General features: G+C 42.5%; 1 protein-coding gene across 8 annotated transcripts in view; it reads left to right on the plus strand.

Moving 5' to 3' along the window:
- Window positions 1-1,152: 1,152 nt before the first annotated feature.
- Window positions 1,153-26,298, plus strand: part of LOC136833991 (transcriptional regulator ATRX-like) — a 402,256-nt gene continuing 377,110 nt past the window's right edge. For 6 of the 8 annotated variants that reach the window (XM_067096278.1, XM_067096295.1, XM_067096286.1 and 3 more), the window contains exons 1-2: window positions 1,153-1,248; window positions 7,042-7,159. In XM_067096278.1, the coding sequence (XP_066952379.1) occupies window positions 7,085-7,159 (75 nt within the window). In that variant the 5' untranslated portion in view covers window positions 1,153-1,248; window positions 7,042-7,084. Of the gene's footprint in view, window positions 1,249-1,503; window positions 1,564-7,041; window positions 7,160-26,298 lie in introns of those variants that run through there. The other 2 variants (XM_067096287.1, XM_067096288.1) reach the window with 2 other exon arrangements.

Here is a 26,298-nt window from a genome sequence, read left to right on the forward strand (position 1 = left end):
TTCGCTTTCATCTTTGCTTGGTTTTATCCTTCATTTTTATTTCATGTTCCCTTTTTATTTGGTTTTTCTTTTATCTCAGTTCACGTTTACGTTCTTGATTTGTTTTATTCTTACCGGACTTTTTTTATAGTCATTGAAATATTCTTTCTGGTTAAATTTTATGAAGAAAGGGCGTTTCGATGCACAATTATAGCACTGGAATCAAAGACAGTAAAATAAAATGGAATAAAATGTTTTATAAGGTGGGCTTCCACATCGCAATACTAAACAGTTATGGAATAGTCAGCAATACTAAGCAAGGTTATGGAAACAGAAGAAAGATGAATCTTTTGCTGTAATAGGGGTGTGTAGCTTCTCTGGGACAAATCCTCATGCAATCTTGATGCGCATCTCTATTTTCCCATTTTCCTCGATTAATTCACCATTTTGCACTATATGTCATTTATTAAGACTCAAGTGAGTATATGACTGAAGTATTATTTGTTAAAATTTCACTGGAAAAACAGCTGTAGCACATTCATATTCAGAAAATAAAGTAATATTACGTATTATGTTTTACTGTATCGGCAAAAAAATATTCGTTCATCACCATTGAAAATGGGAAATATTGGCGCCTTGCGCATTGCCCTCATGGACAGGTAAGACCATGAATTATGACTGCAAACCTCAGGCTTATTCTTGCTATGCCTGCGATGTTTTTCAATTCAGAAAGAGACAGAAATAAACACCTTACTTTGATATCATTGCACAAGTTGCACACATCTTCCCACGTGCGATTGCATGTTATGAATAGGCCAGTTACAGTAAAATCGGTTTTAGGTTTAATTGTCCTTGGGATTCTATGGTTCACATTCTACCTTATAGAGTACCAGTTTATTTTTTCACGCCCTATATAGACGATCTATATCGATAGATCATAGGAGTGTTTTAAAATGCTGGTTTCATCATCTTTAATTAAAATTAATAGGATTCAAGTAAGGAGTTTCCTTTGATTTATACCTTCACACTTACAACTATCTTATTAAAAAGTTAAAGTATGCCCTCGATTCATTACGAGAAAGTATAAAAGTAAAACTATAATTTACATCCTGAATGATTTTATTTTATCGTGGCAGTGAATAATAAACAGAACTCAGTATCTTGGTTGGTTATCTCATTCCTTGCCGTAGAATTACTAACTTCGTTGGCCCCCGCCATGTCGCTGTTAGCGTAAACAGTCTTGCTGTAAGTCAGTTGACTTGTATCATGGTGAGTTTGTATACTCGTAATGTGATGTTAATTTGATTGCGAAAGTAGTTTTGTGTGTTTGTTAGACTGTAGACTAAAAGTTTTTAGCAATTAATACTTCAGACAAAAAAAAAACCTTGTCGGTAAATGACCAGGTAGGGGTATGCTACATCGAAGGTCATACAACCTAAGACTGGTGAGGATGTAATGCATCAACTGTATTTACAAGTAATTCGTAACATGCGTAACGAATGGCAGCGGGCATCGACGAACTACGGAAAACTTAGAACGGTCATTTTCAGGGGCTGGGACTAAGTGCGATAAGCCCATCTGAAGGTACGGTACGGTAGGCAGAGGCTCGAACGAATTTGTTTAGGCCAGGCTTAGCCTTAGGTTTATTTCAAAAGTTATGCAGTTCTTGATGAGATGCTGGACTAAAGTTCACGAGGGTTCAAAAGTCTACTGTGAAATGTGTGGAGGGTTGCCACCTTCTGGGTTCGGCTCAGTCCAACTCATTGTCCAGCATCTGTAGGCCTAACTGCTGTAGCTGCAGTTAGCCTAGGCTTACTTCCACCCCTACTTTGGTCCTTGGTTTCTGTAAGTTATTGTTTAAATGGTATATTTCAGCCTGCAAAATGTGTCAGTGTAGTAGAGGGTAAAAACAAAGGAACCTGTGATTCTTTGGGTGGTAGGCTACCCTATGTAGAATTTGCGGTAAAATTTTGAGTTGCCAATACTAAATAATACCACGTAACCTAGGGTTATTTACTGTTTACAATTTTGCCGTATCGGTTATGGAGGGCGAGGGAGCTGGTATTGTCTTACCTTATAAGTCGTAATTTGATGAAGAGCTCGTTTCAAAAATCTAGGTTACAATTTCACATTGTGTATTGGCAACTTTATAAAATAATACCGAATTTGCAACAGCTAGGGTATAGCCCTCTTTCTTAACTTTGATGGAAAACTTGAGCGTAGAACAATGGGATTGCTCCTTGTCGGGTATTACCTTGGAAATTGACACTTCCTGTAGTGTTTTGGTTGCTTATTAACAATTTACCTTTAATTTTTGTCAATTGACTGTTATTAACATCAGAACTGATAGGTTTTTGTATGCTGGCTATCGTGGAATGCAGTCGCGCATGCATGGTGTTATAGGGAAGCTTTTAGTAAAAAGTGGAGTTACCTTCACAGGGGGTTCCCAGGGGTCAGACCCCCCCAGCTAAGTAACACGGCCTGCTAGGTCAGGTTGGGTAACCAATCCCTTGTTGAACATATGGCTCCCTATTGACTTGTACATGCGTGGAACCGTTCCATAACAAAAACATGGCAGTCCAGTCATTCATCCAAAGATTTCCCCCACCCAAAACCTTGCGTTCCCAAAGGGTTCCCAACCGTGTTGGGTAGATACAAGTTTAATAGTAATTGACCACCAATAAACAACACCATCTCCTGCATCAGCAACACTAAAAGTACAGGAAAAGTCAATTTCCAAGGTAATAGTCCATGCGGAGTTACCCGGTAGTTTTACCAACTCAAGTTTGCCACCACGGCCCGGTTCCCGCTAGTCGTCAAACAGAATATTTATCACCTTCTATGTTGTTTATGCTTATGTCTTTTGTTTATGTTTGTGGTATATACCATCTTTTGCTTATACTTTACATTCATCCTCAAGGGGCTGGTACTAAACACTGAACCCATTTTGCACATGAGGGACACAGTAGTAGTCTGCAGTTTTGCCCAGTTGACAAATTATGTAGAATAAAAGTTAGCCTAATCCTTAATTTTTAAAAATTTATTGATGCAAAAAAAGTAGTAATGGACTGGGATAAAACTGAAAATTAGACTACTACTGCACCCCTCTGGTTTGCTAGCTACCAGTGCAAAATGGAATAAACATGAAAATAAAAAAAAAATGGTAGATATCTGAATGTACAATGCAAAAACATAGGGTAAACACTCTGTTTGGTGACTGGCTGGAACCAGGCAACAGTAGTAGTCCTCAGTTTTACTTGGCCTTGTCTGTTCCTACTCATTTTTATACTCATTAGCCTAAATGGCCTACTGATTGCCATGGTTATGAGTTGATTGTTCAAAGACATGCACTGGCCATGGCTTCCATTTCGGTCGACGTGAAATTGTCAGAGACATGTTCATCAGGGTTACAGACTCCTCCTTCCCAGGTGTCTGGGCTCTTAGCCAGGTTAGGCACAGCACCCCTGGATAGGTTAGGTTAGGTGTGAGAATTTTCACACACATTATCAAATTTAAATTTACGTTTCTTGCCTCATTCCCTTAAAGATTGTATTATTGTATCATTTTTATCGTCAATATTTTGTTTGCTAACATTATAAACTAATTCCTTTTATTTTACACATATTAATCCTCTTCTCTTAGTTGTTGTTTCAATATTCTGTAATACAATTGTGTCTGTGCTGTGATGTGAATTTCAAGAGGAGCTGTAGTAAAGTTCTTAGTAAAAAAGCAGATGAACAACAATATAACTCGCATCTCTCCTGATCACGAAAAATGACCGAATCCTTGCTTCGACTTACAATTTGCAACACTGCTCAACTCTTACTTCAACACTCAAACCTGCTGCACCATGTTTCTTCCTGCTTTCTCCCGCAATTCCTAAGAAGGACTCTGTGGAAATCTTCACATCACAACTCTTCAAGTACTAGTTATCTTGTCCATTAACCAGATACCAGCTGGATAAATTACTGGATCAGAGACCACAAGTTCTGGGAACAACGTGCTGGGAGCTTCTGGAAATAACGAAGCAAGGGTCGGTGATTTGTTATACAACACCTAGAATGGAAGGCTCTCTGGAACATCTTTAAATGCCAGTTTGAGAAATGATTTAAAATAAGTATTTCTAATGGAAGAAGGAAAATCACTGTAGTGGATAGCTTTGACCATGCAGTCCAATGTACTATGGCTGCAACTAAAGTATGCAGAAGTACAGTTTACCATCTGTGCAAAGAAGGATTTGAAGTGTGTTGGCAAAGAAAGAAAAAATGGAAACAATTACAAATATTGACTAAGTTCAGTAATCCTCATTTGAATTCCAAAGGGTGGGTTGGTTTGACCATGGGTATTATAATTGTTAAAGTCAGTGTCTCTGAGCAGATGTTACTTTCATTAAGGGCATCATTATTTTAAAGAATGACTACAGTGGGTCCCACATATTGTGGTGGTTAGGGCCACAACCACCTGCAACGAGAAAATCCTCTATAAGTTGGAACCCCCCCCCTCTAAAAATGCTTATAACTGCATATTTTAATAGTAAAACGCCAAAGACACCCTCTAAAAATTCTTATAACTGCTTATTTCAATAGTTCAGATACCAAATATACCTTAAATTATCACAGACAAAATATACCTTAAAGTATCATCCTAAAACACTAATATCATTTCAAAGTCATCTTAAAACATTACCCTTATAAATATATGGCTTGCAGCTACATGCAAAAACTAATCAAGTTATCCCTATACAGTATTTAGGCACGCACATTTTCTTTCATACAACACTATTCAAGCCATCTCATTTCTTTTACAGGGGAAACATTAGTACAGTAATTCACAAGAGAGAGAGAAATACATATACACATTAAAAATATTTAATATTAAGATTACATAAATCTTATGGGTACTCATCAGTGGTCAAGTGTTGGCTGAAGATGATGATGATGAATTAGCTGTGCAGTCCGATGAATAAATGATGTGACTTCACAATAAAGCCGAGGAGTCACGTCTCCCCTTGGGGATGCCTCTTCCCCCTTCTTCAGGAGGCGCTTGAGTCACTACATGGACTTCTTCGTGGGTTTCGGGAGGCGGCATCATGGCCATGTGCCTCTTCATGCTGACAAAGGTTATTATAGGGCTCCATGTCAGCATTAAGGGCAAATGGAAAGTTCATGGAGTGTTTCAGATAAGGATCCCATGCCTCTATTCTTTTCTGCAGCTCCCTGCCTTTCCTCAGAGTTTGGTACACACCTTCAAATTGTTCCAAATCCTGTGCCATCGGGTGGTCAGAGAGTAAATGAATGATGATGGCAACATTTTCTTCCTTCTCGATCAAGTAGACGACACTTGGGCACGCCATGATGGGCGGCTACTTTGGTGTAATTTTTCCTCTTGCACAACATATCAATAACTTCTGCCCTCTCCTCGTGTGTCATAACCTTCTTCTGATGCTTAGGCTGTTTCCCTTAAGCCATAGAAGAAGGAGGGCGTTTAGGAGGCATCCTATGGTGGTATGAACCACGAAGATAAATACTGTGCACGTGTACGTATGCACAATTTAGAACATGGGAACGCTACACTACACTAGAAGCCTAAACAGAGAACTGGGCTGATGCTAGAAAGCAAACCTGGGATGTTGGGCCATCTGCACATCATATACTGCACAACTGTGCATTTTATTGATATTTTTTGTGTTGTACGATGATTTTGAAATATTACAGTAGTAAAGTGTTTTAGGGTGATGGTAGAGCATATCTAAAATAAGTGGGTAGTTTGTAGAAAAATGGGACTACTATACAGTACCTCAAAATAAAATGGTAAGTTTGTTTACGTCACATCGATCCGTTTCCTGTTATTTTCATGACTACATTTTTTATGATAAAAAAGTGATTTACTGTACTGTACTAATTTTCAAATATTACGGTACCGTAATGTTAATGTAAACACGGCAAAATACAGTAATTAATAAAATGTAATTTTTTTTATAAACTCACAGTTTGCGGTACAACGCATCTCTATCTCTCAGTTCACTGCATTACTTCTGTGTGTTGTAACATTCGCATTGTGTATTCGGTGAAGTACTGTGTACTGTTATCTTAATCTTAAACTTTGAAATGATTTTAAAGTGTTTCAATATCTGTGAAGTGGTGAATTTTCTGTGATACATTTCGATATATGTAACCCAGACAGATCCACGAAGTGGTGAATTTTCCACGATATATGTGGTGATATGTGCCACAGAAAAACCCGCAAGTAACTGAAGACGCGAGTGCTCAGCCACAAGTAAAGAGGGACCTACTGTATACAAAACATGCATATGCACTTGTTTAATTTTATGCTTCCTATGTAAATTTCCTTCCTGCTTTTTGTGTGTTTTCAGATGTATAAGATTAAGTAATGATAAAATTGTAAACTAATTTCACGATTCAGAAACAAAATTTTATGACTGGATTTTAATATTCCATATGGAGAAAGGCTGAGGCCTAGAGACAGATTACAATACTGTACATACTATGTTTTTCGAGAAGTGATAATGTTCCTAATGGGCTTTATCCTGTAGGGGGCTAGTGCCATCAGTGCATTACACATGGTGCACTGTATGCATTACTAAAGGGTCTTTGCAGCATCCCCTCAGCCCCTAGCTGCAACCTCTTTCACTCCTTTTACTTCACTTCTGTTCATATTCTCTTCCATCTGACTTTCCACCCTCTCCAACAATTGTTTCTTAGTGTAACTGCAATGTTTTCCTCCTGTTACACCTTTCAAACTTCCTTACTCTGTTTCTCTTTCAGCACTGAATGACCTCATAGGTCCCAGTGCTTGGCCTTTGGCCTAAATCTTATATTCTATTCTATTCTAATGGGTTTTATATTTTTGTTGAATTGTAAGACTATAATACCCCCTTCCAGCCCAGACCAGAGAAAAACAAGAAAAAAGAAAATAAGTAGGATTTAAGCAATGAACTTGTCTCGAAGAAGGGATGGTTATGAGTCAGGATGAGTAATGGCTTAAAGATTATTTAAAGAGTTTAGATATTAGGACTTTGAGATTTATTCTTTCTTTTTTCAGGTTAACTTGATGTTCTTGTAACACACTCCTCTGAGAAAATTTAATGATGTCATTTTCCAAAATGGAGCCAGATCCTGATGGCCTCACCCAACAGGTGGCAGTCATTATGACTGGAAAGGTAATCTTATATTTATTAGTTTTAAATGAAAGAAATTGTAGTCTTGTGAAACATTGTAATACCAAAGCAAAGCTAAATATTTCCTTCTTACCTCATGTGGTCAATTGTACAGTGTTTCAGGCCTAGCCTATGTCCATCGTTAGATTCTGTAAAGATTAAGAATATGCCCATCTTCAGGGTCAGTAAAATTTAAGATATACATTTATACCCAGTTGAAAAAAATCACAAAAAAGTATATGTAAATTGAAATTAAAGAAAGCGATAGAAATAAGGCTAAATTAGGCTAGATTATTTTCTCACTGATAGAAAATTGTCTGTATTTAAAATATGTGTGTGTGTAGCACTGTACAGTACTAAAATCAGATGATATTTGGAACAAATTTATATTTGTTCCTACACGATATACAAACCATCGGTCCTTTACATTAGGAATTACTTACAGTTAAGCGGCGATCGTGGCCCCCACCCCTCGCAAATAGCTAAAATCTTACCAGGTAAGGAAACAACGAGCATAGTTTCAATGCTAGCCATCCTTTTTATTTCCAAGTCATTATCACACCTTAATGTTTTGAAGTAGAATACTGTATGTCCATTCATCCCACCCCCTATCAATGAGGGATTCAGCTACGTAATAACCCAGGTGTTTTAACGCTAGTTTTAGTAGCTATAATAAGTCTTACCCTGACCCTCCAAAGAGTTGGGGTAACTATGGGGTGTATTCATCAACAATTGTTGAAATTTTAACACTTGTCGAACCTGCACCAAGTACAGTAGTCTCAGATAAGGCAAATGATAGAGGGTAAGTACAGCCTGACCTCTTAAATCCAGCACTTCGTTGTCCAGGAACTCCCATGATCTGGGACATTATTGAATCAGCCGCTGCCATTAGTTTTTGAGCGGTTACGAGAGGGACGCTACATGTTTCAGTTTTTGGATTTTTTCGCATTTCGTAACTGGAGTTGCTCCAGAATTACACAAGTTTATTTCCAAGAAAAACCTGTGAAACTCAAACACATATAACACACAAAAGAACCATAATTTGCATATACTTGTGTATTATCTGATCTCATGTGTCAAGCAATCATTAAAATTTTATCCAAAACTAAGATTTTATATAAGTAACTTACCCAGTAATTACATAGCTATTAGTTTCACTCATCGGCAGCTTAAAATTTTGAAGTTCTTGGGTTGTGCTCATATTTTTTGGTAGGTGACATGCCCTGCCCACTTTTGGGGGGAAAGAGAATAACAACCTGGCAAAAGAGCTCAATGCTTGATTTTAGAATTTGTGCTTTTCTGGTTGATATTTCTTTGTCAATTGGTGAAGTACAGGCATTCCCCTACTTACAATGGGTTAGGTTCCAAAAAACCCATCATAGGTTGAAAAAATCGTATCTCGAATATCGCCTAGGGTAATCAGTACCATCTATACATATATAGTAGCCTAGCCTACACTACACAATATACTCTATACATATACAGTATATAATAATTATTAATATCAGCTAATTTTGCAGGTTCAATGCAGACTGACTTATGATAATTCAGTATAAAGAGAAATTGAATAACAAACAAGGCTTAGTCTATCGGTAGCCTAGCCTACAGTACATTATACTGTAATCTGTATTCACATATTAACATCGTATTATACAAACATCAACATAATGAATGTGCATCTTTTCCATGGATCTTTTAAAAAGTTATGCTTTACTACACTGTATCCAATATTATTGTATATATTCTTATATTGCTTTTACATTATAAATTGCGATCATAGCAATCAATGCTTTGGTTTGGAGGTTGGTTGCGCGGTAAGTTTATTTCGCCGTGTTTAACTCAGTTCAGGGCGCTTTGTTTGCTTCTAGTTAGTGTAAATGAATCTCTAGATACTATATTTATATGGGACAAGGATATTTTTCGTTATACAAAGTGTTTTTAAGTCGAAATATATCTTAAATACATCGCGTTGTGAAATTAATTTAGCAATTTTTTTCGTTAACAGATGACGACATTATGTTGGCGGCTGGCCGTTCAGGGGCATGTTTATTTTGTGTAAAAAAAGAAATCAAGATTCCGTTCGCTATTTTCTCTTGATTTTATTACAATACGAGCTTTACATATTTATCTTTTATCGGCGTGAAAACTGCAGTAATGTGTGTTCTTTCATGCCCAGTAGTTTTGTTGAAAATACTTTCTCTCCAATTTTATTTACGGTCGAGTTTCATCCATGTTGCTGATGCACGATAATTTGTAGTCATTAGCAGCTTGAACATTGTTTTCTCAGCTTCAGCTACAACTTGCAGCTTAAATTTACTGTAGCAGTATGTTTCCTTGCCTATCTTTTATCCAAAGCGAAGAAGGGTATAGTGTAAAATATATCAGTTGTATTGTACTTTAATGTCATTAAATTTGTAACATAAATACGGTAATTGTTTAACTGTACGATGGTTGAAATATAAGGAAAACTGTTGTTATCCGATTCAATTATTAGCAAAACTAGTTTCTCGTTCAGTTGTTTATGGCTGTATACATTTACGCAAGAGTATAACGTTACTAATAATACTTTTATCATTCTCTTTTACTTTTTTAACTAGAAGGTGGAATAAAGAGATGGAGGAAAAGAAGTTTGTCTAAAATCTAAAAATATTTTCTAAATATTGTCATATCGGTATTAATTGTTAACCCCATCGTAAACTCTAAATATCGTAAGGCGAATTATCATAACTTGAGCACTACCTGTATTTCTTTGTAAGCCTTACAGCTTTTATTGGATAGTGATAGGTGAGGCCTGATCATTGGATTACGACTGTATTCCCATTTTTTGGACGTATTTGACTTTTTCATAATGTCCAACACTAGTACTTTTAGCTTAGGTATTGCAGCAAATGCTGCAATACTTGTCTGACTAAGGAATCGTGTGATTCTCATACAATGTGTACTGTATGTAGAGGACAAATTTGTTCGATTGACTTGAGATGTGCAGAGTGTAACGACTGGGACTTTAAAAGAAGAAACTTGCTAGGAACAAAAGGAAAGCAACTGCTAGGGAGGTTAGTAAACTAGCTAGTCTGGATTTGTCTGCTAAATCGGACACAAATGTTCCCTTAATTTATGTAAACCCAGTCCCATCTCCTCTACCTGTTCAAACCTCTCCTTTGCCCAGCTTTCACATTTCCTATCCCAACACCATGGCCGGTCTTGAGTAAAAATTGACAAGAGATTTGAATTAGTTGTGGAATCATTCGCTCAGTTAGCCTCTTCGGTTAAAGTGCTGATGGATAGTAAAGGTGATTCAGAGCGCCTTGGCACCTAGTGCCAGTGTAGTGTGTGTGGAGGAGGTGGCGGTTCGGCCCGCCAGTTCTCCTAGGCCAAGGTCCCTGGCTTACTCCCCAGCACCTGGGAGGAGTCAAACTGGTCTGCCCCCGAGCAGTTGCCCCTTCGGTTCAGTTTGTTGACGCATCCCAAACTGCAGCCAAAGGCCATTGGAAAGGCCTTAACTTGGATGTTCATGCTGTCTTCTAGTTCTGGGGAATTAAGCCCAAGGCGTCAGTTGCACTTATCGGGCGAGTCACAGCTGTTGAAAAGACGTGGATGCTGTGAACTCTTCCCCCTTTCCTTGCAAGAGGAGTAAGGATCCAGAGCGCCCTTCTTGTAGTCATTGGGACAGCTCGGAATGATTTTCTGCTGATAATATCTTGGATCAGCATTCAGCACCAAAGTGCCAGGCATCTCGTAGGTGTTCGTCTGCCAAGGATCACTATTTAGAGTCTGAGCACTCAGCAGCATCGGAACTTCCTCCAGTTGTCGAGCAGCCAGTATGTTCAGTGCGTCATTCAGCACCCAAGCACCAAGCAGCTCCAGTCCATTATTTGGCACCCAAGCTCCCAGTTAGCGACGTACGCCTGGCACCCGAGCTCCCACGTGTTCCTCCTCTGGCGCCTGTTTTTGTTCGTTTGAGCGCCCATTGGCGCCCACTCGTCTTCCTTCCATTCAAACTGCTTCAGGTGCTCATGCTGTGGAAACTTCTTTGGTTGTTCAAGCTCCTGCAGTCGTTGATCCTATCCAAAGTAAACTCGATAGTATTTTAAATTTACTTAAAAAAGCTCCTCCGTCTGCCCAGGCGCCTGCAGTTATCCTTGTCACCTGTATCTTCCAAGGAAGAAATTTTAGCTGCTCAGGAGATGATGAGTGACTCGCCTTTTCTGCTTCGAAGTTCTTTATAGAAGCTCTGACTGCTGGTTCTTCCAATTTGCGTAAGTTAGTCCTCTCTTCTTCAGCAAAGAGAGCTCTGAGCGACATTGAAGAATGGCTAGCAGAGAAGAGAGACCAAGGCAAAGCAACTTTCATTTGTTCCTATACAAATACAAACCCTTGGTCCTTTACATATGGGGAATACCTCGGCGTAGCTGAACCGGCCGCTAAAGACTTACAAGGCATGTGTTGGTATTACTACCAGCTGGGCATGTGGTTGGTAACAGTGAGAAGCCCACGGTATCAACTGCCCAGCTTCACGCATTCACTTTACTTTCCTGCCTCGTCTGAAGCGGATGTATTTTCCTGACTCTGCTTGGACTTTCCTGGATGCCAAAGCTTCAACCTTCTCACGGTGTGTTTGTTCCTGTTTTCATTTTGGCTTGTTTCCTTGTGTATTTGTGCGTGTTTGTAATGTGGATGATCTTTTACAAACCCATGACTTGGATAAGCCTGTGCGTTGGATTTGCCCTGGCAAGGACAAGAAATGTGGCACTTTCTGCTGTAGTGCGGAATCTGACCCCCACTCCCTTTGCTTAAAATATTGTAAAGGGAGCAAGGACCCCCCCGATTGTTCTGTTGGTGACCCCTGTGATGAGTGTAGGCTTTGGTCCCCCGAGCAGTGGAATAGGTACTCTCAGAGACCGAGATACAAACGGAAGGAATCTAAGGCGTCAGAGGGGCTGTCTTTGGCTCCTTCGACTCTGATAGTGGTTAATCCTTCTCAGTCTTATCTGAGTCCCGATTTCCTTCCCTTACTGCCCCTGACGGAATCTATCTCCCTGTGTCTGCATCCGCGGTCACAGAGGAGGCGGGATCGGTCGACCTAGCCTACACTCCTCTCAGTTCTCCCCCTCACCCAGAGTCCGTGATCCCCGGGTTACGGGGGGGGGGGGCCCCTGCCCTCCTTTGTCTTCCTCAGGTTTGGTATTTGTGCCGGGTTTGAGTCAGGCGTGGGAGTCGCTCGAGATGGTTGGCAACCCTGATATGCCTTCACTCCTTGAGCATATCAGCTCTGCTGTGCGGGCGGGAGTATTGCTCCCTCCCTCCACTACTCACACGGTGGAGGCTCTTACAACCACAACTGTTACTGCTGTGCTGCCGAGGAGCATGGTCACTTCGCTGGGACTCATCATGCATGTGGTGCAGTTTCTGCCCCTGCCATCTCAGTGTTGACACTAGCCGGTCCGGTTTGTTCGGTCACTCTGCCACCTCCCGGCTATGCTCTCACGCCTCCTGCCTCGCTTCCACCGTTACATGTGCCGTCTCCAGACCGCCCAACATTCCCTGTGTTGCCTATTGCTCCTGGCACCGGACGCTCTCAGCACGTATCACCTTGGCCAGTTGCCCCTGTTGCTGTCCCTGCCCCAGTTTCCATTGACCCCTGGTCTATCTTCGGTAAACTGGGGGACGCCGTCTTATCTCTGCTTGACAAGAAAAAGAAGAAGAAGAAGGAACATGCTCGTCAACCATCCCCATCTTCGTCTTCCTCTTCATCGTTGTCGTCATCCTCGTCTTTGTCTTCGTCTTCGTCTACCTCTTCCCCTGCCTCTTCTAATTCCAATTGGGCTAGGAAGGGGAGGGCAGTCCCTCCCCCCTCTAAGAAGACTCGCTCTTCTAACTTCTAAAGGGGCGCAGTCCTCCCCTCTGGGAAAGACTGCTGGTTCTCTTGCTGAGAAGGACACCTCGGTACCCTCCTCAGACGGTTCGGGAGCTTCGTCCTCCCAGACTAGTTCCGTTTTGGTGCTTCCCAAGCGTGTGCAGCCGAAGGCACGGTCTCCTATGGGAGACTGCGTGGTCTCGACTCCAGTTGCGAGTTCGAGCATGGAACGGAGAAGGGGAGGAGCCTTCGGGCTTCTCCTCCACCCAAACCGTTGCCCTTACCCAGATCGGACAAAGGTTCGGCGGGGAGGGTGCCAAAGAATGTCTCGTCCCCGAAGACGTCGGGAGGAACCACGAAGGGGTCCCCGCAGCCTCCTTCGTCCGTTTCGATGACGAAGAAGGCTGGAACACGCCCCGACGATAGAGACAGCGGCCTCCAATCAGCAGTCCGCGCTCCTGCATTGGTCTCCTCTGCACACCCCAGTGTAGAGGCCCATCCCAGCATTGGAGCGTGGATCGGCTGTGAGGAGACCGTCGTGACAGTCGCTCGCCCAGACGAGTAAGTCCGTCTAGGCTCTCACGATCCTCCACTGTGGGTTGGAGACCGTGAGGGGTCCGTTGCCTCAACTGGGTATAACAGTGGACGCGACGGTAGTGTTCGCCTTGTCTCTCCCACCCCTTCAACTTCCTAGGGATTCTCCGGGAGGAAACGGGGTCGGTAAGATTGCTGGGACTGAGGCCCTTGGGCATTCGACTTCAGGCGCGTCCGGTCCCCTCTCGCTCCAAGCGAGCGAGAGGTCGTACGCTTCTGTCGTGCGAGACAGAGAGACGGGGTCTGCCTCAAGCTCTCCTGTGAGTGAGGCTTTTACGGATGACCATCTCTTGGAGGGCCTTTTTCCGAGAGATCCGGACACTCCGGAAATGCAGAGGGCTTTTGTAGAGGTCGTTGCGCTGATCCGTCAGCACAACGGTTTGGAGGAACCGCTTCCAGTTCCTTTGGAAGAACGGTCGTCCAGGCTGGAGGAGTTTTACGCTTCCAATAGGGAGCCCAAACCCTCTTCGCTTAGCTCGACTTGGTCCACCAAGCTGTTACCTCCCCCTCTCCCGAGACAGAAGTAGTACTGCGTTCCATCGGAAGGTCCACTGCAGCAGAAGGTCGTGGAACCATGGTTGACTCGTTTAGCTCCTGGTGCCACTTCGGCTCAGCTGATGGGAGAGCAGGGGCTTCTCTCGCAAGCTGAGCTGAACGCTTTGGAGGGTACGGCTCTGTCTGCCCTGCAGGTGATCTCTTGGCTCGACAACTGGGCCTTCGCGTTGTCAAGAATTGTGTCTTCGTCTACTCAGAGCGAAGACCCGACCTTCAGGAGTCTTTGCCAGTTTGGGGGTAAGGCTATCTCCTTGATAACCCACCAGACGGCAGACCTCCGGGTGAACCTGGTTCTGAAGAGAAGGGATGCGTTGTTATCCCGGATCTTCAGATCGGTGGGCTCCAAAGCTGCAGTTTCTCTGCGCAATGAACCCATTCTGGACTCCGCCTCCCTCTTCCCCAGGGGAGAGGTGGATGCTGCGGTGGACAAGAGAAAGGCCGACGAAAGTGACCATCTTGTCCATCAGGCAGCGACAAAAGGTGTTGCGCAACTCTCTTGCCCTGCGGCCCGGTCAGTGAACCAGGCTAGCACCCCAGCCCTGAAGAAGTCTGGTGCTTCGGCAGGCACTCGGGGTAAAGTCCAGCCCTCTGCTTCTTCGCCTCTGCGGAAGGAACTGCAAGGTCCCTTTCGCCAACCTGTCCCCCCCCCAAGAGGATGAGTAAGGCCGGGAAAAAGAGGGAAGGAGCTCACTAGGGACGGCAAGCCCCCTCAGATACTGCCGTCGGTGGGTGGGTGTCCATCAAGCCATTGGGCAACGTGGTGGTGATACGGAGCGGAAACCTGGGTAGTGGATGTCCTCTGGTAGGGATATGCTCTACCCTCTGTGTTGCCGCCTTCCCTCACCGACACTCCGGTCCAGTTCCCATCTTATCTCCTAGATCCCCTGAAGAAACAGGCCCTTCTTCAGGAGGTCGAAACTATGTTGAGCAAGGGAGCCATCGAAGTCGTCGAGGATCAGTCCCTGGGCTTCTACAGCAGGATCTTTCTCGTGGAGAAAGCTTCCGACGGCTGGAGGCCAGTGATCGACCTCTCTCCCCTGAATTGTTTCGTTCGCCAGACATGGTTCAAGATGGAGACGGTGCAGACGGTACTGTTGGCCATCAGGGAGGGCGACTTTATACTGACAGTTGATTTGATGGACGCGTGCTTCCAGGTGCCAGTTCATCCATCGTCAGTACCTTCGCTTTGTCCTCAACGGAGTGGTCTATCAATTCAAGGTTCTCTGTTTCGGACTGTCGACCGCTCCGCATGTGTTCACGAGAGTGTTCACCCTCATTTCAGTTTGGGCCCATTTGCACGGGATATGTCTGCTGAGGTATCTCGACGATTGGTTGATCCTGGCAAGCTCCCGCTTGCAGTTGCTGCAGGACAGAGATCGTCTCCTTGAGTTGTGTCATGAACTGGGCGTCGTGATCAACTTCCGGAAGTTGGATCTCACCCCCAAATAGAGGAATCAGTACCTGGGCACGCTGATCGACACGGCAGCAAGCAGAGTCTTTCCTCCTCAGGCTCGGATCAGCACGTTCAGGAAGGTGGCGAGGCAGTTCCTGGCACAACAGGACCAGCCAGTTCAGCAGTGGCAAGTCATGATCGGACACCTGTCATCCTTGGAGAAACTCGTTCCGCACAGTCGGCTCCACCTTCGGTCTCTCCAGTGGAGACTGAGGGACTTCTGGGATGAGTCTTGGGAACCCCACTCAATTCTCATCCCCTCTCAGGAGGTAAGGGACGACAGGAACCTCTGCATAGGGACACCTCTGTCCTCTCGCCCTCTGGACATGCTTCTCTTTTCAGACGCACTGAGGGAGGGCTGGGGTGCACACCTGGAGAAGTTGCTGACTTCAGGTGTGTGGGATCAACACGACCGGCACCTTCACATCAATGTCCTGGATATGAAGGCAGTGTTAGTTCTTCGATGCTTCCAGGACCGTCTGATGGGACACTCGGTGGAGTTGATGACCAACAACACGACTGTGGTGGCATACATCAACAAGCAAGGGGGTCTGGTCTCCCACGCGCTCCACGAGTTGACGCTGCAGTATACCAATGGGCAGTCGCCCACTCTGTGTAGCTGTCGGCCAGGTACATTCCAGGCAAGAGGAATGTTGTGGCGGACACGCTCAGCTGTCGGGATCAGGTAGTGGGATCCGAGTGGTCCCTCCATCAGAGCGTGGCGGACAGGCTCTTCAACCTGTGGGGGCATCCAGTAGTGGACCTGTTCGCCACCCGGTACAACAGGAAGCTTCCAATCTTCTCTGTCGTACCGGACCCATGGGCAGCTGCTGAAGGCACCTTCCAACACTCGTGGGACAACCTCGAAGTGTATGCCTCTCCCCCGTTGTATCTCCTTCGCCCAGTTCTCAGTCGAGTTCTGGTGTCGACGAACCTTCATATGATCCTGGTGGCCCCCGTATCCAGACCTGCTGGCTCTGCTCTCCGAGGTTCTGAGAGAGCTTCCCCTCTGGCACAACCTGCTTCATCAACCCCACGTAGAACGGTACCACCAGGCCGTGGCCTCCCTGTCTCTTCTCGCTTGGAGGTTATCCACCGTCTCTTGCGAGCGAGAGGCTTTTCTCGCTGGGCAGCGACAGAGATGGCAGGATACCTCAGGAAGTCCTCAGCAGCGGTTTACCAAGGTAAGTGGGCCGTCTTCTGTGGTTGGTGTCATAGACGGGGTTTCTCTCCGGTCGGAGCCACTCTTCGTCAGGAGAAGCTCTTATCAGTTTCAGCGGTAAAAGGATGCAGGGCAGCCTTAGCCTTGGTCCTGAAGTTGAAAGGCATCGATATTTCGTCCTCCCTGGAAATATCTTTGCTGATGACTCCTCAAGTAGGACGCCTTGACGAGGTGAGGGGCTAAGGGACCCTGGCCTTTGGGCCTGGGTCCTGACAAATCATCCTACACAGTTTTTGGTTTAAATGGCGTGGACATTTCCACATTCGCAAAATTTTACTTCTTAGGTGAGTCTGAGAAGGGATCGTTTTTTGGAAGGGGTTCGCATTCGAAGTTAATTGTGGGAGTTGTGGTGGTTGAGTCGCCACCTGAGATAGTTTGGACCTAAGAGATGATGATGGGATTTTTCCCATTGCTATCTTAGGGCGGAACCATCTCTGGGGATCAGCCCATCGGAATCCAGGGGGGAGCTGGTTTTTGGAGGTGGGACTCCTGGCTTTTGTCCGGAAGCCCACCAGTACGGTTGGAGTGGGGAGTCAGTCCCCATTAGTGGGGGCAGAACTCCCAGCAAGCGGATTGGCTTATACCTGGGCCACTGCAAGCATACTGGTGCTATCCTGAAAGGGTAGAGTATGGGGTGGACTGTTGGGAGTCAACTCTCACTTGTGCCATTGGTGGAGAATTCAAATACCTGACTGATCTACGATACTTTCTTGATATGACCAAGCAGTTTTGGGTGGGTGGATGAACCAGTTTGTGTGTGGTGGTCTGATGTGTGCATGCTTGGCAGCTTGGGGTCTCTTCATGGGCTTTGGGAGTGTGTTGGGGTGGGGAAGCTGAGCAGTGGAGCTGCCCAGTTTGTCCTTTTTGATATGCTGTCGGGGTCTGTGCGGGGCTCTTGGGTGTCGGGTGTGCACTTTTGGACCTTTGCATGTGGACTGGTTTAAACTTATGGATTTGGCTTTTAGTTCTCCCTCCCTGGATCCGATGACTTAACGGCACTGGCAACGACTTCTGGCATGAACATAGATACGGGCTTGGCTGTTGGACAGAACCAAACACTGAGACACCAGGGTGTTAATAAATCTGGTGGATTTGATTCAAATAATAGGGTCCTTTATTGCACTAATGTAAACTTATCATTAGATTACGAATGTTTATACAGTGTAGTGAAGCAATTCGGCAAAGTGGAGAGAATTAAATTAGTTCTAGAAAAAGATAAGCAGTCATTTTGTGCTTTTATCAAATTTTCCTCTCCCTTGGAAGCTAGTGAGGCACAACAAAGACTCCATGGCCACATTCTAAATGATTCAGTTGTCAGCACGAAAGTGTTTTCAGTGAAAAACTTGAATGATGAGCCATTTGACTTTGTTCCAAAGGCTGAAGAACATGGACCAGTCCCATGTACCAGAGCTCTTCCTCCCCCTTTATGGCATGTTGCTATCTACAAGGAGCGAGGGAAAAATTTGATAAAAGCTGCTGACTGCATTGAGAGCAAGGTTGGTTCCATTCCCATTGGAAATTTAAAACGGTATGGAAAGAATCTTCTAATAAAAGCTGGAAATGAGACTCAAGCAGTTCTGTTATCTAACTTTAAACCTCCTGAAAGTGGAAATATTGAATCTATTTCATCTCACAGATTCTTTAATACACTGAAAGGAGTAGTTTACTCAAAAGATCTGCATGTTTTTAAAGAGGAGGAGATTCTCCATCGATGCCCTCCTTGTGTATCTCATGTAAAAAAACTGGGTGGTGATGCAGCTATCCTTTTAACCTTCTCCTCTAATTACCTACCTGATACCATCATTGTTGGCCATGAGAGGATGCAGGTTAAAAATATAAAAGAAGTCCTAGACAGTGTCGCAAATGCTTTGAATATGGCCACATTCAAAACTCTTGCGATAACAATAAAAGATGTCCTGTGTGCTCTGCAGAGCACGATAATTTTGATGATTGCAAAGCAGCCCGATACTGTTTTCTTTGCAAGGGTGATCACACACCAAACTCTAGGGCTTGTCCCAGATATAAATTTGAACAAGAAGTGTTGGCAGTGGCAGATAATGAACATATTAGCATTAGTGAAGCAAAGCGCACGGTAATGGGGGCAAACAAAAGTGCCAACACTACGTATGCTTCTGTAATAAAACATATGAAAACTTCCAACAATGTAAGGCCACCAATAACTGTGTCTGATGGAAGATATCACAAACCTGGTATTTCTCGAACCATGAATAATAATGAAAATCTCCAAACTGGTGAGAAACTTTGTCGGCAAGTGCTTTGAAGTCCAATAGCAAAAATTGTACTTCCAAAAGCACAGAAAATTTATCTTCCACCACATCCACAGCTGTCGATTCATCTCCAAAAATAGTGTGATTGAAAAAATCTCGCCCCCTGTTAAATGCTCGCTTTTTGTCGATGACCTTGCAATATACTGCACAGGATATGATTCCTTGTCTGTATGTAAACATTTGCAAAGGTCTATTAATGCTATTACTAAGTGGGCTGATGAGAATGGTTTCAAATTCTCCTCTTCCAAAACAGTTGCAGTAAGATTCACCAGGTGCCGGCGTGTGGAAGAGGTTCCCACACTTAGTTTAAAAGGGTCCATCCTTCCTTACGAGAGTGAAGTTAAATTTCTGGGGATGACTATTGACCATAAATTAACATGGGCTAGCCACATAAATGCCCTAAAGTTTAATGTTAAACAATCTATGAATATTTTAAAGGTTGTTTGTGGATTTAGTTGGGGGGCTGATAAGAAATCCCTTCTGAGGCTCTATGACTCTCTGTGTCGATCTAAGCTAGACTATGGCTGTCAGATTTATTCCTCAGCCTGTACAACCAAGCTAAAAGAACTGGATGTTGTACACAACATGGGGTTGAGAATATGCTCAGGGGCTTTTAGAACTTCGCCTGTTGAAAGCATTTGTGTCGACACAGATCATTTACCCCTTGATCTAAGAAGGCAAGAGCTAGGGTTGCGATACATGGCTAGAATGAAAAGTGCTCCCAAAAATCCCTCCTTTCAAGCACTAAAGGAAACAGACTCTCAAAGTTTTTCTGGTACAAGAGCTTCTAAACCATTCCAAATTCGACTGAATGAGGATGTTAGGAATAATCACCTTAAATCCCAGAAAGTCCTGGAAGTAGAATATCCTGTAAATCCTCCATGGCTTATCCCAGAAACATCAATATGTAAGAAACTGTTTAACAAAAAGGACTGCACTGTAGAAGAGATTAGGGGCAAATTCTTAGAGCACGATGTTACCCATACTAATTTTACAAAAATTTATACAGATGGATCTAAGTCAGATAGTGGTGTTGGTTGCGCTGTTATCCTTGGTGATACAGCGTACACAGCTAAATTACCTGACTCTGCATCAATATTTACTGCCGAATTAACAGCCGTAGTGTCTGCCCTAGATTTAGTTTTTCAAAGTAGTGACTCTAATTTTGTCATATACTCAGACTCTAGAAGCACCTTAGAAGCTATTAAAAAATTTTATAGCTTTCATCCATTAATTCAAAAAGTTCAGGAGTGGCTTTTTCGTATATATTGTCGACGTAAATCAGTCTCTTTCTGTTGGGTCCCTTCTCACGTGGGGATTCGCGGAAACGAGATGGCAGACAGGGAAGCGAAAGCTGCTAGTATTTTATCAGAAACCTCTTTTAGAAAAGTGCCTCATACAGATCTAAAAGGTCCCATTAGATCTTATGTTTTAGTAAATGGCAAGAAAGGTGGACTTCTCCTTCTTGCCAATAATAAGAAATATAGAAATATTAGGGATAATGTACTACCGTGGTCTTCGTCATTCCAGCTTGACAGACGAACAGAGGTTATTTTAACGAGATTAAGGATTGGGCACACTTGTCTGACCCATCAGTTTATTTTTGAAGGAAGCAGCCCTCCAGAGTGTGCTTACTGTGACGAGACACTAACAGTGGAGCACATTCTGGTGGTCTGCCCCAGATATTTTAACCAAAGAGAGAGATATTTTAGAGGTAAATCCCTGTCTGATATTTTGGGAGATGAAGCAGATATTTCTGCTCTCATCCCCTTTTTAAAGTCTATAAACATTTTTAATAAAATTTAATTATATTTTATTAATCACATCATAGATATATATATATATATTTATTTATTAAGCATTTTCTTCATTAATTCATTCATTTATCATATTGTAATTTATCTATGAACCATCATCATACACTCATTAACTCATTTTTCATAATATAATTTATTTAGTTTCCATTACGGCGCTGAATGGCTTCTTTGGCCCCAGTGCCTGGGCTTTTGCCCTAAAACTCATACATCCATCCATCAAACACTGAGACACCAGGGTGTTAATAAATCTGGTGGATTTGATTCAAATAATAGGGTCCTTTATTGCACTAATGTAAGCTTTTCGTTAGATTACGAATGTTTATACAGTGTAGTGAAACAATTCGGCAAAGTGGAAAGAATTAAATTAATTCTAGAAAAAGATAAGCAGTCATTCTCTACTTTTGTCATTTTCCTCTCCCTTGGAAGCTAGTGAGGCACAACAAAGACTCCATGGCCACATTCTAAATGACTCAGTTCTCAGCACGAAAGTGTTTTCAGTAAAAAACTTGAATGATGAGCCATTTGACTTTATTCCAAAGGCTGAAGAACATGGACCAGTCCCATGTACCAGAGCTCTTCCTCCCCCTTTATGGCATGTTGCTATCTACAAGGAGCGAGGGAAAAATTTGATAAAAGCTGCTGACTGCATTGAGAGCAAGGTTGGTTCCATTCCCATTGGAAATTTAAAACGCTGTGCAAAGAACCTTCTAATAAAAGCTGGAAATGAGACTCAAGCAGTTCTGTTATCTAACTTTAAACCTCCTGAAAGTGGAAATATTGAATGCATTTCATCTCACAGATTCTTCAACACGCTGAAAGGGGTAGTTTACTCAAAAGACTTGCATGTTTTTAAAGAGGAGGAGATTCTCCATCGATGTCCTCCTTGTGTATCTCATGTAAAAAAACTGGGTGATGCAGCTATCCTTTTAATCTTTTCTTCCAATTACCTACCTGATACCATCATTGTTGGCCATGAGAGGATGCAGGTAAAAAAATATAAAAGAAACCCTAAACAGTGTCACAAATGCTTTGATTATGGCCACATTCAAAGCTCTTGCAATAATAATAATAATAAAAGTTGTCCTGTGTGCTCTGCAGAGCACGATAATTTTGACGATTGCCAAGCAGCCCGATACTGTTTTCTTTGTAAGGGTGATCACACTCCAAATTCTAGGGCTTGTCCCAGATATAAATTTGAACAAGAAGTGTTGGCAGTGGCTGATAACGAACATATCACCATTAGTGAAGCAAAGCACACGGTAATGGGGGCAAACAAAAGTGCCAACTCTACGTATGCTTCTGTAATAAAACTTAAGACTTCCAGCAGTGTAAGGCCACCAATAACTGCGTCTGATAGTAGATATCACAAACCTGCTGTTTCAAGAACTATAAATAATAATGAAAATCTCCAAACTTGTCAGAAACTTTCGTCGGGAAGTGCTTTGGAGTCCAATACCAAAAATTGTACTTCCAAAAGCACAGAAAATTTATCTTCCACCACATCCACAGCTGTCGATTCATCTCCAAAAATAAGGGTGCCAAAATCAACCAATAATTCAGGAAAATATTCTGAAAATACTTCAAACAAAAATAAGCTAAAGGAACAATCCCAATTAGATAGAGCTAGTTCAGAGCCATCAATTGCCACAGCCACAAACAAAAATAATAATAAAACTACAGTTGCAACTACCAAGAAGCGCACAAGAAATACTTCCCCAAATAGTGATAACTTTATAATAAAAACTTCAAATGGGTTCAGTGTTTTGGAAGACATCTCTCCTCCTAGAAAGGTGGTACCAAAAGTAGATTCAGAACAAAAACATCGGAGTTCAATTCAGTCTTGCCGCCCTAAGACAAATAGGATTAGTGGTGCACAGAACCACAGTAGTAATTCTGAACAACAGGTTCATAATAAAAAATATGAAGATCAACCAAAGACCCTGAACACCAATTCAGATGAAAAGGGATTAAGAAAACAATCTCTTATAAAGGAGAATTTCCCACTCCACCCTAGGAACAGTACTTCCCCTCCAAGGAGTGGGAAGTAGCACATTTTACCACCTTATCATTCTTGCTCGATATCCTTCAGTGGAACTGTAAAGGTCTCAGAGCCCGTACAGAAGACCTTAAAGTTTTAATGCATGAATTCAATCCAGGGATTATATGCCTACAGGAAACAATGTTAGGCAACTCTGCTTATAATCCTGGACTAAGTTATTCAATATTTAAATCATATCCCCCAACTGGTGATCGTGCCCTTGGAGGTGCTGCAGTTATTATTAAGCTCTACAGCACTCCACAATACAATTAAATACAACACTACAAGCTGTCGCTATTTCAGTCATTTTGGAAAAGAGGATAACAGTCTGCTCCATATACCTTCCACCAGACCTTGCTTTTAACATTGGAGATATTCAGTCGTTAATTGACCAACTTCCAGCTCCTTTACTTCTGCCAGGTGATTTTAATGCCCACAACCCCCTTTGGGGAAGTCGGTTTTTAGATAGTAAAGGGAAATTAATCGAAGACCTTATTGACAGGAATGATGTTACCCTATATAATAATGGGTCAGTGACTTTCCACAACATTCATGATAATCATTTCTCTGCACTGGACCTTAGTATTTCTTCAAATAGTATCCACCTTGATTTTAATTGGTCTGTTAATGAAGATTTAAATGGAAGTGATCACTACCCGATCCATTTGAAATATGCTCTGAATGCTCCATCTGAAGTTTTACCTAAGTGGAGGGTAGAGGACACAGACTGGGATAAATTCAGTAAGGGTGTCAATCTAGATAGGGAGTTTGAGTCCTTTCATTCTCATCTAGATGCCTGTGATTACTTTATTGAATCTACTTTGAAGAGTGCTGAAGGCTCGATTCCAAAAACAAAGGCAAACCTCAGAGACCTGCAGTTCCCTGGTGGAATAAGACGTGGTATTCTGAGAAAAGTGACTAGGAAATGCTACAGACGTTACAAAACTAGTGGCTCCTCAGTCTAAATTAATCTACAAACGTGCTTTAGCCAAGCAGCGGCGCTTTTATAAGAAAGCCAAAAGAGAATGTTGGCTTTACTATATTATTAATGGAATAAACTCCAAGACCCCACTAAGAGTGGTGTGGCGCAAAATAAGGAAACTGAGTGGAAAATTTGTTGCGTCACCATTACCCTCATTAAAAATAAATGACACTAATCACAGAGCCCACTGAAGTTGCCAATGAGCTAGGAAAACACTTTTCTAAAGTTTCCAGCCCTAACAATTATTCTCCAGTATTTCAAAGAATTAGGAATTCTGAAATGTGTCTAAAGTTTGATTTGGGAAAATCTGAACCATACAACTACAAATTTTCCTAAGAGAAACTCGTGAGGCTCTCTCCTCAAGTGAATCCACAGCTCCAGGTGAGGATACAATCATATATGAAATGCTGAAACACCTCCCAGATGATGCCAAAAATATTTACTGAAGATTATAAACAAAATATGGGAAACTGGAATTCTACCCAAGGACTGGAAAATATCCATAATTGTCCCTGTTAAAAAGCCTAATAAAGATGCTTCCCAAGCCACCAGCTTTAGACCAGTAGCTCTTCCCAGCTGTGTATGTAAGCTGATGGAGAAAATGATAAATACTAGACTAGTTTGGCACCTGGAAACCAGAGGATTACTATCGCCATTTCAATTTGGTTTGAGAAAAAACCTCTCCACCCTTGATCCCCTGCTGAAGCTGACCAACCAAATCCAGCAAGGATTCGCCAAACAGTGTCAGACCATTGGCATATTTTTTGACTTGGAGAAAGCATATGACACTACCTGGAGAATTGGCATCATGAAACAATTGCACAAGATGGGCATATGTGGAAGAATGATCAGGTTTATATATTCGTTTTTAACACACAGACTTTTTAGGGTAAGAGTGGGAAACTCCTTCTCCCAACCTTTTATGCAGGAGGAAGGAGTTCCCCAAGGAAGTGTATTAAGTGTAACACTTTTTTCAGTGGCAATAAATAGTGTGGTTGAAAAAATCTCACCCCCTGTTAAATGCTCGCTTTTTGTCGATCTTGCAATATACTGCACAGGATATGATTCCTTGTCTGTATGTAAACATTTGCAAAGGTTTATTAATGCTATTACTAAGTGGGCTGATGAGAATGGTACCAAATTCTCCTCTTCCAAAACAGTTGCAGTAAGGTTCACCAGGTGCCAGCGTGTGGAAGAGGTTCCCACACTTAGTTTAAAAGGGTCCATCCTTCCTTACGAGAGTGAAGTTAAATTTCTGGGGATGACTATTGACCATAAATTAACATGGGCTAGCCACATAAATACTCTAAAGTTTAATGTTAAACAATCTATGAATATTTTAAAGGTTGTTTGTGGATTTAGTTGGGGGCCTGATAAGAAATCCCTTCTGAGGCTATATGACTCTCTGTGTCGATCTAAGCTAGACTATGGCTGTCAAATTTATTTCTCAGCCTGTAAAACCAAGCTAAAGGAACTGGACGTTGTACACAACATGGGGTTGAGAATATGCTCGGGCTTTTAGAACTTCGCCTGTTGAAAGCATATATGTCGACACAGATCATTTTCCCCTTGATCTAAGAAGGCAAGAGCTAGGGTTGCGATACATGGCTAGAATGAAAAGTGCTCCCAAAAATCCCTCCTTTCAAGCACTAAAGGAAACAGACTCTCGAAGTTTTTCTGGTACAAGAGCTTCTAAACCATTCCAAATTCGACTGAATGATGATGTTAGGAATAATCATCTTAAATCCCAGAAAGTCCTGGAAGTAGAATATCCTGTGAATCCTCCATGGCTTATCCCAGAAACATCAATATGTAAGAAACTGTTTAACAAAAAGGACTGCACTGAAGAAGAGATTAGGGGAAAATTCTTGGAGCACGATGTCACCCATACTAATTTTACAAAGATCTATACAGATGGATCAAAGTCAGGTAGTGGTGTTGGTTGCACTGTTATCCTTGGTGATACAGTGTACACAGCTAAATTACCTGACTCTGCATCAATATTTACTGCCGAATTAACAGCTGTAGTCTCTGCCCTAGATTTAGTTTTTCAAAGTAGTGACTCTAATTTTGTCATATACTCAGACTCTAAAGTGCCTTAGAAGCTATTAAAAAATTTAATAGCTTTCATCCATTAATTCAAAAAGTTCAGGAGTGGCTTTTCTGTATATATTGTCGACATAAATCAGTCTTTCTGTTGGGTCCCTTCTCACGTGGGGATTCGCGGAAACGAGATGGCAGACAGGGAAGCGAAAGCTGCTAGTATTTTATCAGAAACCTCTTTCAGAAAAGTGCCTCATACAGATCTAAAAGGTCCCATTAGATCTTATGTTTTAAGT

The sequence above is a fragment of the Macrobrachium rosenbergii genome, chromosome 4 (genome assembly GCF_040412425.1).
Source record: "Macrobrachium rosenbergii isolate ZJJX-2024 chromosome 4, ASM4041242v1, whole genome shotgun sequence".
NCBI lineage: Eukaryota > Metazoa > Arthropoda > Malacostraca > Decapoda > Palaemonidae > Macrobrachium > Macrobrachium rosenbergii.